The 14,509-nt window shown below is 47.8% G+C and overlaps 1 protein-coding gene across 1 annotated transcript in view; it reads left to right on the top strand.

Annotated features, from left to right (window-relative positions):
* The first annotated feature begins 629 nt into the window (after nucleotides 1-629).
* PM20D1 (peptidase M20 domain containing 1) overlaps nucleotides 630-14,509 on the top strand; it is a 28,051-nt gene continuing 14,171 nt past the window's right edge. The window contains exons 1-9 of the mRNA XM_047753270.1: nucleotides 630-921; nucleotides 2,511-2,597; nucleotides 5,359-5,591; nucleotides 6,423-6,509; nucleotides 8,293-8,426; nucleotides 9,571-9,690; nucleotides 10,610-10,685; nucleotides 11,325-11,386; nucleotides 11,629-11,707. Coding sequence (XP_047609226.1) covers nucleotides 753-921; nucleotides 2,511-2,597; nucleotides 5,359-5,591; nucleotides 6,423-6,509; nucleotides 8,293-8,426; nucleotides 9,571-9,690; nucleotides 10,610-10,685; nucleotides 11,325-11,386; nucleotides 11,629-11,707 — 1,047 coding nt within the window. The 5' untranslated portion in view covers nucleotides 630-752. The remainder of the gene's footprint in view (nucleotides 922-2,510; nucleotides 2,598-5,358; nucleotides 5,592-6,422; nucleotides 6,510-8,292; nucleotides 8,427-9,570; nucleotides 9,691-10,609; nucleotides 10,686-11,324; nucleotides 11,387-11,628; nucleotides 11,708-14,509) is intronic.

The following is a 14,509-nucleotide window of genomic DNA, read 5'->3' as shown; positions in this document are numbered from 1 at the left end:
TAAGAGAGCTTTTTTTTTTTTTCCTCAAAAATGATCCTCTACACTGAATAGTTATCAAATTTCAGTTTGTTGGATACATTGAAATTATTAACACATAATCTTTCTCAAAGTTCTTCAGTCTTAATAGGATTTGCCTAGAGTTGCAAAATACAGTGTTCGCAAAAAAAAAAAAAAAAAAACCTTTCAGCTAATTCCTACACAGAAGCGAACCCTATGATCTATTACTTCAAAATACTGTCTATGGACAGATCAATCTTGTTTCAATTTCAAAAGAAATCAAGCTGGGGCGGGAGAGCTTCCTCAAAGGAATCTAGTGAAATGGTAGTTAGGCCCTAAACTTCAGATGAAGTGAGAAGCAAGATGAAGACCCGAAAAAATTCCTTCACTTATTTTGACATTTCCCCCTTTAATTTGATCTGCTGTCGTCTAGAAAGGGGGTTATCTCTAAGCAGAAAACCAAGTGCAGACAAACCCTGCCAATTGCCTGGGGCCCTACTTCACCTCTGCTCCTACAGCTGCTCGCCACAGAGTGAGAAACCACAACTCCCAAAAGGCCTTGCGGGCCAGGGACAGGGCCATCCCGTTGGATTGGTTGGCCCACATCGCCAGGCAAGCGGTGATTGGCTATCTCTGGGAATGGGGTGGGGCTAAGGCAGTTAAGGGAATTGGAGTAGGCCTAGGGCGAGGGACACGGGCGGGGAGTTTAGGTCCAAGCTGCAGCCGCTGACTGGTAGCGAGGACTTGAGTGGAACATGGCTCGGCCGTACATTTGCCTTCTGGCCCTGGCGGCTGTGCTGCTGCTAGGTATTGCCACCATCTCCAGATCGAGGGACCTACGGGACAAGGCGCATCAGAGTGCACCGCGAATCCCTTCTCAGTTCAGCCAAGAGGAGCGCGTCGCGATGAAGGAAGCGCTAAAAGGTGAGCCTGGGTCCCCTTCGCCCACTTATTCTCAGATACAGGTCCCTGTCTCCTCTGGCCAACCCGTGACCCCTCTCTCCTGCCGCAGGGATCAGCTACTTGAGCTCAGCAACAACCCCGAGCTGAGCCCTAGCCCTCATTCCCAGCATCTCGTGCCCGGCTTGGAGATCCCACTCTCCTCCTAGACGTGGCTTCTCTGGACTCTGGCATTCCCTGCTGACCCCGGAAGCTTCAACTTTGCCCGCGTTGCCCTGGCTCTCATCGCCTCCTCCAATTGCCTGGAGCTTTACAGTGCTTAACCTTTGACAGTTTTCACTTGTTAAATGAGCTAGTTAGTTAAGACCTAATGAGCTTAATCTTATTCACAGACGAGGGAGATTGGGAGTTTAGGTCAGTTAAAAGATACTCCCCAGAACCCCACCTCACAGAGCCAGTACTGGATGACATCTATTACCTATAGGATCATGTGGGTTCTAGATGGCTCCAAAAAGAGGGGTGGGGGTGTTACTGGGTGTGAGATGTTCCTAATTTCCTCTCCTAAGGGGCATCTCTCCTGTAGACCTCAAACCAAGGCTAAAAACTTTTTTACCTCCTCAATCTACATTTTCCAGGAGAAAAGAGGAAAGTTTCTGCTAAGTGCTACATCAGGTGGTATAATGAGATCCTTCCTCACCACTGGGCTTAGCTTCAGTCTTTCCCTTCCATTAAGTAATGGATTAAAAGAAACTGCCTACATAAACATGTGCAGGCAGATGCAGGGACCAAAAGCCAACCCTTGTGGTTAAATATAATTGTGCTTGTGCTAGAGTGATAGGCCTGGGAAGCAGAGCAGGGCTTTCCCACAGCATCGTAGTATAAACAGTTCTCTGAAAGGCATCAGGCAGCCGCTCACCAGAGTCTCTGCACAAAAGAAAGCAAAAGCTAGGTAAGACCCTAAAATAGGGACCTCATAACAACATGGTTTAGAACTCTGAGCAGGGGGCAAAACATCTGAGTTCAGATCTTGAGTCTGGTTCTCAATCGCCCATAGGCAGTTTATTTAGCCTTTTTTTTTTTTTTTGTCTTTTCTAGGGCCCCTCCTTTGGCAGATGGAGTTTCCCAGGCTAGAGGTCCAATGGAGCTGTAAGCTGCTGGCCTACGCCAGAGCCATAGCAACGGGGGATCCAAGCCGCTCTGCAACCTACACCCAGCTCACAGCAACACCAGATCCTCAACCCACTGACCAAGGCCAGGGACCGAACCCACAACTTCACGGTTCCTAGTCGGATTTGTTAACCACTGTGCCACGAGGGGAACTCCTCAGGCTTTCTTTTAAGAGCCATGTTAGCCAAAACAAACTCAAAGCACCTGGGTTTAAATGCCAGCTCTACTGCTTGTTTCTGGACAATCTTGAGCAGCTCACCTACCACCTCTAAGCTTGCTTCCTCACCTTCAAATTAGGGAAAATGGTAGTGCCTACCTCAAAGGATTCTTTTGCCCTCCACAAGAAGACAATGAATGCAAAAGAACTTTTTTTTTTGGGGTCCCGAGGACTGTGGAAATACCAATGGTTGTTACCATCTGTAATCTTCCATCTCTCACTCTGACAGGTGCCATCCAGATTCCAACAGTGTCTTTCAGCCCCAAGGAGCTCAACACGACAGCCCTGGCTGAGTTTGGAGAATACATTCGTAAAGGTCAGCCACAAACTGTGGGCAAGGGGTAGGAGAGGGAGCACTGGAGACCCTTCTTTTACAGCTGATGAGGAAGTTGATTTTGTGACTGACCAGAGGACAAATTAATTTCCATAGGCCTTTTTTTTTTTTTTTCCTTTTTACAACTGCACCCAAGGCACATGGAAGTTCCCGGGGCTAGGAGTGGAATTGGAGCTATGGCTGCTGACCTACATCACAGTCACAGCAACACCAGATTCAAGCCATGTCTGTGACCTATGCCGCAGCTTGCAGCAACGTGGGATCCTTACCCACTGAGCGAGGCCAAGGATTGAACCCCCATCCTCACAGAAACTATGTTGGGTTCCTTTTTTTTTTTTTTTTTTGGGCTTTGGTCTTTTTAGGACTGCACCCACCGCATATGGAGGTTCACAGGCTGTAGCTGCCAGCCTACACCATGGACACAGCAATTGAAGATCCGAGCCTTGTCTGTGACCTACACCACAGTTCACAGCAACGCCAGATCCTTAACCCACTGAGCGAGGCCAGGGATCGAACCCACAACCTCATGGATACTAGTCAGGTTCGTTAACTGCTGAGCTACAACAGGAACTCCCTATGTCAGGTTCTTAACTTGCTAAGCCAGAACGGGAACTCCTCCGTGGGGCCTCTTTTAACAAAAGTTTGTACATAGGAGGGGGCGAGATGGGAGGATAGAAGGGAGCGTCCAGGAGTTAGAGTGGATGCGGAGTGAAACTATAGGTTTGCCCTTTGAAGAACCAAAGCACATAGCTGTTGGGTTGGAGTTTGAACTTTCTCAATCTTTGCCCTGAATATGTGTCAGTCAGTAAATATATAATCAGAAGGAAGGACTAGAAATTCTGTGCAAGTTTCCAGAACAATGCCCATGCTCATCCCTCTACCCCGCCTCCGTACACGCACCCCCACACCTACCCAGGCCCGGCTCTAGATTTATTGCTAATGCATGCTGAGCTTCTAGGCAGTCGACAGCTTTAAACTATCACAGCAGCCTTCTCTCCTCACCCTACGGCCCATGAGCTAAAGAAGGATGATTCAAGGGGGAAAAGGGGACTTGGAGCACCCCACTCCCCGTATAAAGAGCTCAGGGAGAATAGTGAGGCCACTTTCCTAAATCAAATAAAAAAACAGCCCCTCTAAAGTATCAGGGGCAGGAGAGGCTGGCACAGGCACAGCAAGTAGCCACCTCTTAGTACTCTGGGACCAGAGGATTTGGGGTCAACCCCCAGCAGTTGGAAGTCTTCGCTGAGGAGGAGGTAAAAATTAGGAAAGAAATGTACAGGAGTTCCAGTCGTGGCTCAGTAACGAACCTGACTGGTATCCATGAGGACTCAGGTTTGATCCCTGGCCCTGCTCAGTGAGTTAAGGATCCGGCATTGCCATGAGCTATAGTGTAGGTCACAGATGCGGCTTGGATCTTGCGTTGCTGTGGCTGTCGGGTAAGCTGGCAGCTGTAGCTCCAATTCGACCCTAGCCTGGAAACCTCCATATGCCGCAGGTGCAGCCCTGAAACACAAAAAGAAGAAGAAAAAAGAAAGAAATGTACAGTAACAATAGGCTAGATAAGCTGGCGGACATGGTAAAAGCATATTCTTTCTGGGTTTTTTTTTTTTTTTTTTGGTATGTTTGTTTTCAGGTGTCCACAGAGGACTATGTGGATTCTTCCAGTACAGTCCAGATAGCAATCAAAGTTCTTTCTCCTGTATATCTAAGGCCACTTGAATAAATACCTATCTAAACCCGAATACTTGATCTTGGGAAAACTCACACTTGCGCGCCAAAGTATGGCTGTGCGCTAGACAGAACAATCTTTTATCTCCATACAACACGGATGTTATTGTTTGGTAATTGAAAAGGATTGTTTGGTAAAAGAAAAATATCTCTGATTTATAAATAAATATATAATGTATATAATCTATATGTGAAATATGAAATATAAATATGTATATATATATGAAAGTCATGTTTAATTCCTAGTACTTTGAATACTGGGGCCTACTACATTTAAAATTTAGGGAGTTCCCATCGTGGGGCAGCAGAAATGAATCCAACTGGGAACCATGAGGTTGCAGGTTTGATTCATGGCCTCAGTCAGTGGGTTAAGGATGTGGCGTTGCCATGAGCTGTGGTGTAGGTCACAGACACGGCTCAGATCCTGCATTGCTGTGGCTCTGGCGCAGGCCTGCAGCTACAGCTCCGATTAGACCCCTAGCCTGGGAACCTCCATATGCCACAGGTGTGGCCCTGAAAAGACAAAAGACAATAGGCCAAAAAAAAAAAAATAGGAGTTCCCTGGTGGCCCAGTGAGTTAAGGATCTGGCACTATCGCTGCTGTGGTGTAGGTTCAATCCCTGGCCCAGGAACTTCTGCATGCCACACGAACAAACAAATAACAAAATTTAACGTAGTCCTAGTTTGCAAAGCCCTGTAACATGTATTTGGGACATTAGAAGTCAGACCAAGCCAGCTCTTGAGCTCTTGAATGTCATAATCATGGGGTCTTGATCTGCATGTTATTACAAAAATAGTGCATGAAAATATGGGGAAAAGGTGTTTTAGAGATTGTCTAGGCAAATCAGGAATCAGATTGGCTTTGTCCCAGATGGCTTCCTAAAGGAGGCTGCATGTTTTAAGGGGGCAAGGAGGCAGGGAGGACCAAATGGTAAGAAAACAAAAAAAAAAAAAAAAAAGAAAACCTTTTGAGTCTGGCTTTCTCTCTCACTGCTTTTCATCCCTTTGCTTCTAGTCTTTCCTACTGTGTTCAAAACCAGCTTCATCCGGCATGAAGTCGTGGGAGAGTATAGCCACCTGTTCACTGTCCACGGCTCGGACCCCAGCCTACAGCCCTACATGCTTCTAGCTCACATTGATGTGGTGCCTGCCCCTGATGAAGGCTGGGACGTGCCCCCTTTCTCTGGGCTGGAACGTAATGGCTTCATCTACGGTCGAGGCACAATAGACAACAAGAACTCTCTTATGGTCTGAAATGCTATGTTCCTTCTGCCTTGGGGTCCTAAAGATCAACCCAGGATGGGGAGCTCAGCTAACCTCTGGGAGGAAGGGGGCTATGGCAGGAAGAACCCTGACTCCAGGAGACCTGGGTTCCAGCCATCAGTTTGTCACTTCCCTTTTCTGGGCCCTGACTTCTCCACTGTGAAATGGGGATTCGAGTAGATCCCTTTCAGCTCTCACGTTGATAAATGGATGCTTTTCTCCAGGTGGTAAAGGTTTATGGGGAGCTCTGCATCCTTACATCCCATCCTCTGGGACTTTTTTTTGGGGGGGGGGCACACCTGTGGCATGCAGAAGTTCCTGGGCCAGGGACCAAACCCTGTGCCACAGCAGAGACAATGACAGATCCTTAACCCTCTGAGATACCAAGGAACTCCACCCTGGGACCATTTAACTTGTTCTGTCTAAAGAGCCTCTCCTGGAGTTCCCACTGTGGCTCAGCAGGTTATAAACCTGACTAGTATCCATGAGAATGTGGGTTCAATCCCTGGCCTCACTCAGTGGGTTAAGGATTTGGCGTTGCCATAAGCTTTGGCATAGGTCACAGATGCTTGGGTCTGGTGTTGCTGTGGCTGTGGTGTAGGCTGGGAGCTGCAGCTCTGATTCGTCAACCCCCTAGCCTGGGAACTTCCATATGCCGCAGGTGCAGCCCTAAAAGAAAAATGGAAAAAAAAATAAGAGTTTATCCCATCCTAGTCCCACCAGCCCTGTTGCAGGCAGCTGATTGTCTCTGATGCCTTAGTACTCCCACTTGGGTAATAAGCCTTTCTCCTCTTCCACTGCCCTTCTGTACCCCAGGGAATCCTGCAGGCCTTGGAACTTCTGCTCATCAGAAACTACATCCCTCGAAGATCTTTCTTCATTGCTCTGGGCCATGATGAGGAGGTAGAGCCCCCTCATCCTATCTGGGTCCCCTCCTGGGGGAGGGAGTATGTTTTACCATGGTCCACTTTGCTCCCCAGCTGCATGGTCTCCAGGATATGGCATGGTGGTTTGCCAACTTATCTGTAGCCAGAAATACTAAAGGACTTTGACCAAAATGCAGATGCCTAGGCCCTGAATTTGGATTTTTTTTTTTTTTTTCTTTTTAGGGAGGCACCCGTGGCATATGGAAGCTCCTAGGCTAGGGGTCAAATCAGAGCTACAGCTGCCAGCCTACGCCACAGCCACAGCAAGGCTGGATCTGCGCCATGTCTGTGACCTACACCACAACTCACGGCAAAGCTGGATTCTTAACCCACTGAGTGAGATCAGGGATCACCCGCAACCTCATGGTTACTAGTCAGATTCATTTCTGCTGCACCACAACGGGACTCCTGAATTTGGATTTTTTAAGACTTTTTTTTTTTAAGAGTAGTTTTAGGTTCACAGCAAAAATGAGAAAAAGGTACAGAGATTTCCTCTATTCTCCCAACCCGTACACATGCACAGCCTCCCCCAAAATCAACATCCCCCACCAGAGTGGCCTGTTTCTCATAAGTGATAAACCTACCTGGACACATCATAAGCACCCAAAGCTATAGTTTACGTTAGGGTTCACTCTTGATATTGTATATTCTATGGGTTTGGACAAATGTATAATGACATATATGCTATCATTACAGTATCATACAGGGTATTTTCACTGCTCTAAGAAGCCACTGTGGGAGTTCCCATCATGGCTCAGTGGTTAATGAACCCGACTAACATCCATGAGGACACAGGTTCGATCCCTGGCCTCACTCAGTGGGTTAAGGATCTGGCATTGCTGTGAGCTGTGGTGTAGGTGGCAGACAGCTCAGATCTGGCATCACTGTGGCAGTGGTGTAGGCTGGCAGCTACAGCTCTGATTCCACCCCTAGCCTGGGAACCTCCATATGCTGCGGGTGCAGCCCTAAAAAAACAAAAGAAAAAAAAAAACCTGCAGTGGTCTGCCAGCTCATCCCTCTCTCCTTCCCCCAAACCCTGGTAACCACTGATCTTTTTACTGCCTCCATAGTTTTGCCTTTTCTAGAAGGCTATACAGTAGAATCTTATAGTATGTAGTTTTTTCAGATTGGCTTCTTTCATATGCATAGATCTGAATTTTTAACAAATTCCCTGGTAGTATCTGAGGCAGGCACTGAGTCCATCAACTAAATACTGAAAACACTGCCATGAGGGAGAAAGAGAAATAACAGGAAGATCAACGAACATGTTTTAGGGAGTTCCCGTCATGGTGCAGCAGAAATAAATCCCACTAGGAACCATGAGGTCCCTGGCCTTGCTCAGTGAGTTAAGGATCCAGCATTGCTATGAGCTGTGATATAGGTCACAGTCAAGGCTCGGATTTGGCGTTGCTGTAGCTTTGGCTTAGGCTGGCATCTGTAGCTCCAGTTAGATTCCTAGCCTGGGAACTCATATGTATTGCCACAGGTGTGGCCCTGAAAAGCAAAAAAAAAAAAAGCATATGTTTTATTTCCACCAATACCACTTAACTTTGACCCTGAGCAAATCACTTCACACTCTGGGTCTCAGTTTTTTCTTTTGTGAGACACCCCAGGTGAGTTGGGCCCTTCGGGGTCTGACACTCCAGTTTTGTGACTGGGCGGGGTGGCTCTGGAGCCCCCAGCTCACTGAATGGGGCTCCATGAGCTATCCCTGGTGGTCTAGCTGAGAAGGACTGTGGCCCTTGGTTCATTGTCTGCAGGTGATGGGGGTCAATGGGGCTCAGAAGATCTCAGCCCTTCTACAGGCAAGGGGCGTCCAGCTAGCCTTCATTGTGGATGAGGGGAGTTTCATCTTTGATGATTTCATTCCTGGCCTTAAGAACCCCTTTGCCATGTAAGTAAAGTACCCCACCCCCCCCATCTTGGAAGGTATTCTCACTCCATTAGAGGTGACCTCAGCCTGGTATCTATAAGCCCTGCTGAGCCAACTTTTTCTTTTAATTAAAGTTGATTTACAGTGTTTCTTCAGTTTCTGTTGTACAGCAGAGTGACCCAATCACACAGAGTTCCCTGTGCTGTACAGTAGGAGCCCATCGCCCATCCATTCCAAATGTTACAGTTTGTGTCCACCAGCCCCAAACCCCTCCGTCCATCACACTCTCTCCCACTTCCCCCCAGAAACGACAGGTCTGCTCTCCATATCCATGATCTGTTTCTGTTTTGTAGATAGTACTGTTTGTGCCTTATTTTAGATTCCACATGTAAGTGATATCATATGGTGTTTGTCTTCCTCTTTCTGACTTACTTCACTTAGTATGAGAGTCTCTAGTTCCATCCATGTTGCTGCAAATGGCATTCTTTTGTCCTCTTTATGGCTGAGTAGTATTCCATTGTATGTATGTACTACAATTCTTAATCCATTCCTCTATCAATGGACATTTGTTTTCATGTCTTAACTATTGCAAATAGTGTTGTGATGAACATAGAGGTGCATGTATCTTTTTTTTTTTTTTTTTCTTTTTGCCTTTTCTAGGGCCGCTCCTGTGGCATATGGAGGTTCCCAGGCTAGGGGTCTAATCGGAGCTATAGCCGCCGGCCTATGCCAGAGCCATAGCAACATGGGATCTGAGCCACATCTGCAACCTACACCCCAGCTCACGGCAACGCTGGATCCTTAACCCACTGAGCAAGGCCAGGGATCAAACCTGCAACCTCATGTTCCTAGTCGGATTCATTAGCCACTGAGCCATGATGGGAACTCCGCATGTATCTTTTTGAATGAATGTTTTGTCTGGATATATGCCCGGGAATGGGATTGTCAAATCACATGGACAGCTCTTTCTTCTTGCTTTAATCATCCTGAGCTTTGACCAGATCTGAGCTCCTCTTTCCCTTCTTCCTCTAGTGTAAAAAAAATTTAAGCAGCATGAAACTGACTTCCTGGCCCACCAGACCACTGCACAGGTGGACCTGGGGGCCTATGGGATCATTCAGGGCAGGAGGAAGTCAGGAGGGCCCTCTCTGATTCTCTCCTACAGGATTGCAGTCTCCGAGAAGGGCTTAATTAACCTCATGCTGCAAGTAAACACAACTCCAGGCCACTCTTCAGCTCCTCCAAAGGAAACTAGCATTGGCATCCTTGCAGCCGCTGTCAACCGGTAAGCAATTCCCAGGCCTGCTCCCCGGCCAGACTCAGCCTGGAAGACCCGGTACTTTCCCACTTTGTATCTGAGGAGGCTAAGCTTCCTGTCCTGAAGCTGGGCTGAGAAGCCACGATGGGGGTGGGGGGAAGGGGAGCCGGGGAGGTCAGAGAGTGAGAGGTCAGAAGAGGATCTATCCACAGAGCAAGCAAGGGCCTGCAGACAAAAGCCAAGTTAGGTCGCTGGAATAGTCCAGCATCTGGGCCCAAAGTCAGAGATCACAAGCTGGAAAAGAACTGTCTAAATTCTCCCCCTGTCCTGACAAGAGGACCAAGATCAAAGCTACTGGCTTGGGTAAGGACCGCAGGGTCTGTAACAGACCCTGGCTGGTTTTCTTGCAGAGTGGGAAGAAGAATTACATTCATTCACTTAAATATGTAACTGACTCTCTACCATGATCAAGGCTTTGGGCAGACAAGTGATGGGCGTACAGTGGTAGAAAAAACAGACAGTCCCTTTCCTCCAGGAACTCAACTGTTAGGAGAAGAGACTGACAGTTTTGCAGAGAGTGGTAGGTGTGATAAGTGGGGGTTCCCTACCTTGGACTTGCTAGACAGGGACAGCTCTTGCTGGTGGAGTAAAGGTAGTCCCACCTGTGCTTAGAGATCTTGGAATGGTTGGATTGGTGGAGGTGATGGGGAGGTGACGGGAGACCTACGCCACAGCCACAGCAACACAGGATCTGAGCCACATCTGCGACCTACCCCACAGCGCACAGCAACACCAGATCCTTAACCCACTGAGCAAGGCCAGAGATTGAACCCTCAACCTCATGGTTCCTAATCGGATTCATTTCCACTGAGCCACACTGGGAACTCCCAGACTTCTGGTCTTTGACTGAGTTGGGTAAGTCTTGGGAACTCCATTTCTCTTCCAGACTGGAACAGACACCAATGCCAAACATGTTTGGAGATGGGCCAATGAAGATGGCATTGCAGGAACTGGCAAATGAGGTGTGAGGAGTCCTACAGACCCTTGGTCAGCTGTGGAAGAGGAAGAAAGGGGGGCAGAGAAGTTGCCTTTAGAATAATGAAATGGTCCCACTGCTGACCAGCACCCTGCCCATCCCAGCCAGTGGATGAGCCACGATGCAAGGACCTGGCTTGTTCCTTGGGGATTTGGGTGCTCAGGCTGAGAAGCTGGGACCTAACACCCAGCACCTGGAGGGAGCTGCTTCCCACTCCCCATTGAGACTACTGCTGAGAGCCCTCAAAGCAGCTCTAAAGTTGGGAGAGGCATTCCCGTTGTGGCTCAGTGGTAACAAACCCAACTGGTATCCAGGAAGACACGGGTTCGACCCCTGGCCCCATTCAGTGGGTTAAGGATCCAGCATTGCCATGAGCTGTGATGTAGGTCGCAGATGTGGCTTGGACACTGTGTTGATATGGCTACAGTGCAGGCCAGCAGCTGCAGCTCCAGTTCAACCCCTAGCCTGGGAACTCCATATGCCACAGCTGTGGCCCTAAAAAGACCAAAAAAGAAAAAAAAAAAAAAAAAACTAATAAAGTTAGTAGAGAGCCGGGCCTCGGGAACAGTGACCCTGTTATGCTGACCCCTCTGAAATCCTGCTGACCTGCCTCTTTCCCTTTCAGTTTTCCTTCCCTACCAATTTATTCTTGAGCAACATGTGGCTCTTTCGGCCCCTTGTAAGCAGGTAAAGTCTTATCTTTCCATCCCTCACATCCCCCACCCCACACCCACCCCCTCTCCAGTCTCCTTTCCTTGGCTTAACTGGACGAAACTAACCATCCCTCAGCCACCAGACACTACCTCTAATTCACATATAGGACATCCCTCCTGGTCTTCAAGATCTGCAAGGTTTAGGAAACGGGTGAATCCTATAACCTGTTCTTTCTTCCCATTGGACAAGGAGTGACCTTTGTCCTTTTGCTTTAGGTTGATGGAGAGGAATTACATAACCAGTGCGCTGGTCCGGACCACCATGGCACTCACCATGTTTAACTCAGGAATCAAGGTAACACTCCCCCTGGTTCCTCCCACGTATCTATTCCTCGCTGCCCAGGCACGCCTACATCCCTTGGCTATATCTCCTGGCTCCTCCTTCCTTCTGTGGTTATTATCTGAATAGTAGAAAGGCCCGTGCAGAACTGTCCTGTGTCAGATGAGTAGGCCTCAAGAGCCAGGGTTCTAGCTGACATCTATAAACCCTCTGAAATTGCTGGCCCAGTTTCATATATGTTTGTTTTAGGGTTCTCCCTCAGGTTCGTTGGGTCTGTACCCCTTCAAAAAAAAAAAAATTATACTGATGTGAAGAGGCATTATTTGGGAGTCAATTCTTGTGATCTATTCTCATTCAATATGTAATATGTTTACTTAGCACTTTGATCACGTATACGAAAGACTCCCAACCTCTCTTCTACCTTTTTTATTCTTTTTTTTTTTTTTTTTTTTTTGGTACAGGACCCACAACACATGGAAATTGCCAAGCCAGGGACCAAGCCCATGCCACAGCAGTGACAATGCCAAGCCACCAGGAAATTCCACCTTTTTTTATTATTCTACCTCATATTTTGAAAGATTTATTCACCTACAACTTTAATGATTGATATATTCCCCCTAGTGTTACCCTGAGTAGAATGAGAGAAATGCACCTGCCATTTTTAAAATCGATAACATTTGTGATACATACAATACTTAAAACGTATACATTGTCCCTCCCCCAGACACACTGAATATTGGGTGGCCTTAGCAAACATTAATCCCTTTTTTTTTTTTTTTTGGCTTTTCAGGGCCAAGCCCGCAGCATATGAAGGTTTCCAGGCTAGGGGTCAAATCAGAGCTACAACTACAGGCCTATGCCACAGCCACAGCAATGCAGGATCCCAGCATCATCTGCGACCTACACCGCAGCTCATGGCAATGCCGGATCCTTAAACCACCAAACAAGGCCAGGGTCAAACCCGAAACCTCACAGTTACTAGCCAGATTCATTTCCGCTGCACCACAACGCGAACTCCAGCAAACGTAAATTCTATATGAGGGTTACTTTTAGAGAAATAAGTTTCAGGTGAACCAATACTTTGATAAATGTTTTTTCCAAGAACTACTTTTCAGTAAATTGGTCTGCTTCTGGTTGGACTGGCCCACTAAGGGGCTACTCTTGTTTAAAGGAACAAGCACAGCCATGCTAGTTCACCTGGGCCTCGGCCTTTCTGAAATCTTAAAAGGAGCCGGACCGCTCCCATTTCTACCAGTTCCACCAGCACAACTTCGAGGAGTGCCATTCACCTAGAGTACAGTGTGGCCTTGTGGAGCTCTGGTAACCTGGAGCCCAGGATGAGGATAAGTGAACAGTGCCTTAGAATGAATTTCTGGCATAATGGACTGGTGTGTCCAGCATGTCGGCCAGACCCGAGCCATCTCCACCAGCTGCCTGGAGTGTTCACCAAACTCACAGTGCCGTGTCCTTGCATTTGAATGGTGTCCTTGTCTCTCCAGAATACTTTCACCTTTGTTACGCCATTGGATCCTCCTCCCAGCACTTTGAGTGTTCTTGTCCCAATTATAAGAGACAGAGGCCCAAAGAGATGGTCATTATTCAGAATCGCAGTGATTAATCAACCCAACTAAGATCCATGAGGATGCAGGTTCCATCCCTGGCCTCGCTCGGTGGGTTGAGGATCCGGCGATGCTGTAGTGTAGGTCACAGACTGGCTCAGATCCCAAGTTGCTATGGCTGTGGTATAGGCTGGCAGCAGTGGCTCCGATTCAATCCCTAGCCTGGGAACTTCCATATGCCACAGGTGTGGCCCTAAAAAAACAAACAAACCAAAAAAGGCAGTATCACAGAGCTAAATTGTAATAGCCCCATTCGCCTCTCTCCCTAGACTGGTGCTTGTTTGCATCCTACCAGTTCAAAGAAAGATACACAGTTGGGGAATCTGTTGTCCCTCAGCCTCTGAGGAAGAATTCCGTCCATAGCTTAACTCTCATCCAATCGGTCCTGGGTTCTTCCTGGTCGGGCAGAGACTAGAGTTAAATTTTGCAATTGGATTTGGGAAACTACCACCACCACCATCATCACCAACACCACGATCACCCCCTGAGGGATCCAACATGCCATGACCGGGCCTGCAAAGGTACTGGGTGCCCCATCCTGAGAAGCACTAATGCTTGACCGCTGCAGAAATGTCCCAGGTGCCCTGGGAAAGAGCACACAAGGAAGATTGCCAGTGGCACTGTACATGGCCAAAGCACAGGTGACTGAGCGGTCACAGAGAAAGCTGTCTTGCTTTTTTTTTTGTCTTTTTGTCTTTTTTGCCATTTCTTGGGCTGCTCCCACAGCTTATGGGGGTTCCCAGGCTAGGGGACAAATCGGAGCTGTAGTCACCAGCCTACACCACAGCCACAGCAACGCAGGATCCGAGCCAGGTCTGCGACCTACACCACAGCTCACGGCAATGCCAGATCCTTAATCCACTGAGCAAGGCCAGGGATCAAACCTGCAACCTCATGGTTCCTAGTCGGATTCGTTAACCACTGAGCCACGACGGAAACCTCGAAAGCCGTCTTGCTTTGAGCAGCTTTCTGTGAGCCCCTCCAGGACCAAGAAGCAAGATGGTCTGGCCTGAAGCTGAGACACACCTCTAGCATTGAACATGACCACATGTCAAGGGTGCAGAGAAGACAGGCTGACTAAAAAAATTAAGCCTTGGACTTTTTCTGTTTTGGTTGGTATTTTTTTAATGATTTTTATTTTTTCCATTGGAGTTAGTTTACAGTGTTCTGTCAATTTCTACTGCACAGCTAAGTGACC

Source organism: Phacochoerus africanus, chromosome 11 (genome assembly GCF_016906955.1).
Source record: "Phacochoerus africanus isolate WHEZ1 chromosome 11, ROS_Pafr_v1, whole genome shotgun sequence".
In the NCBI taxonomy this organism is placed as follows: Eukaryota; Metazoa; Chordata; class Mammalia; order Artiodactyla; family Suidae; genus Phacochoerus; species Phacochoerus africanus.
The sequence above is the reverse complement of the archived record's forward strand: the minus strand, read 5'-3'. Positions and strand labels throughout refer to the sequence as shown.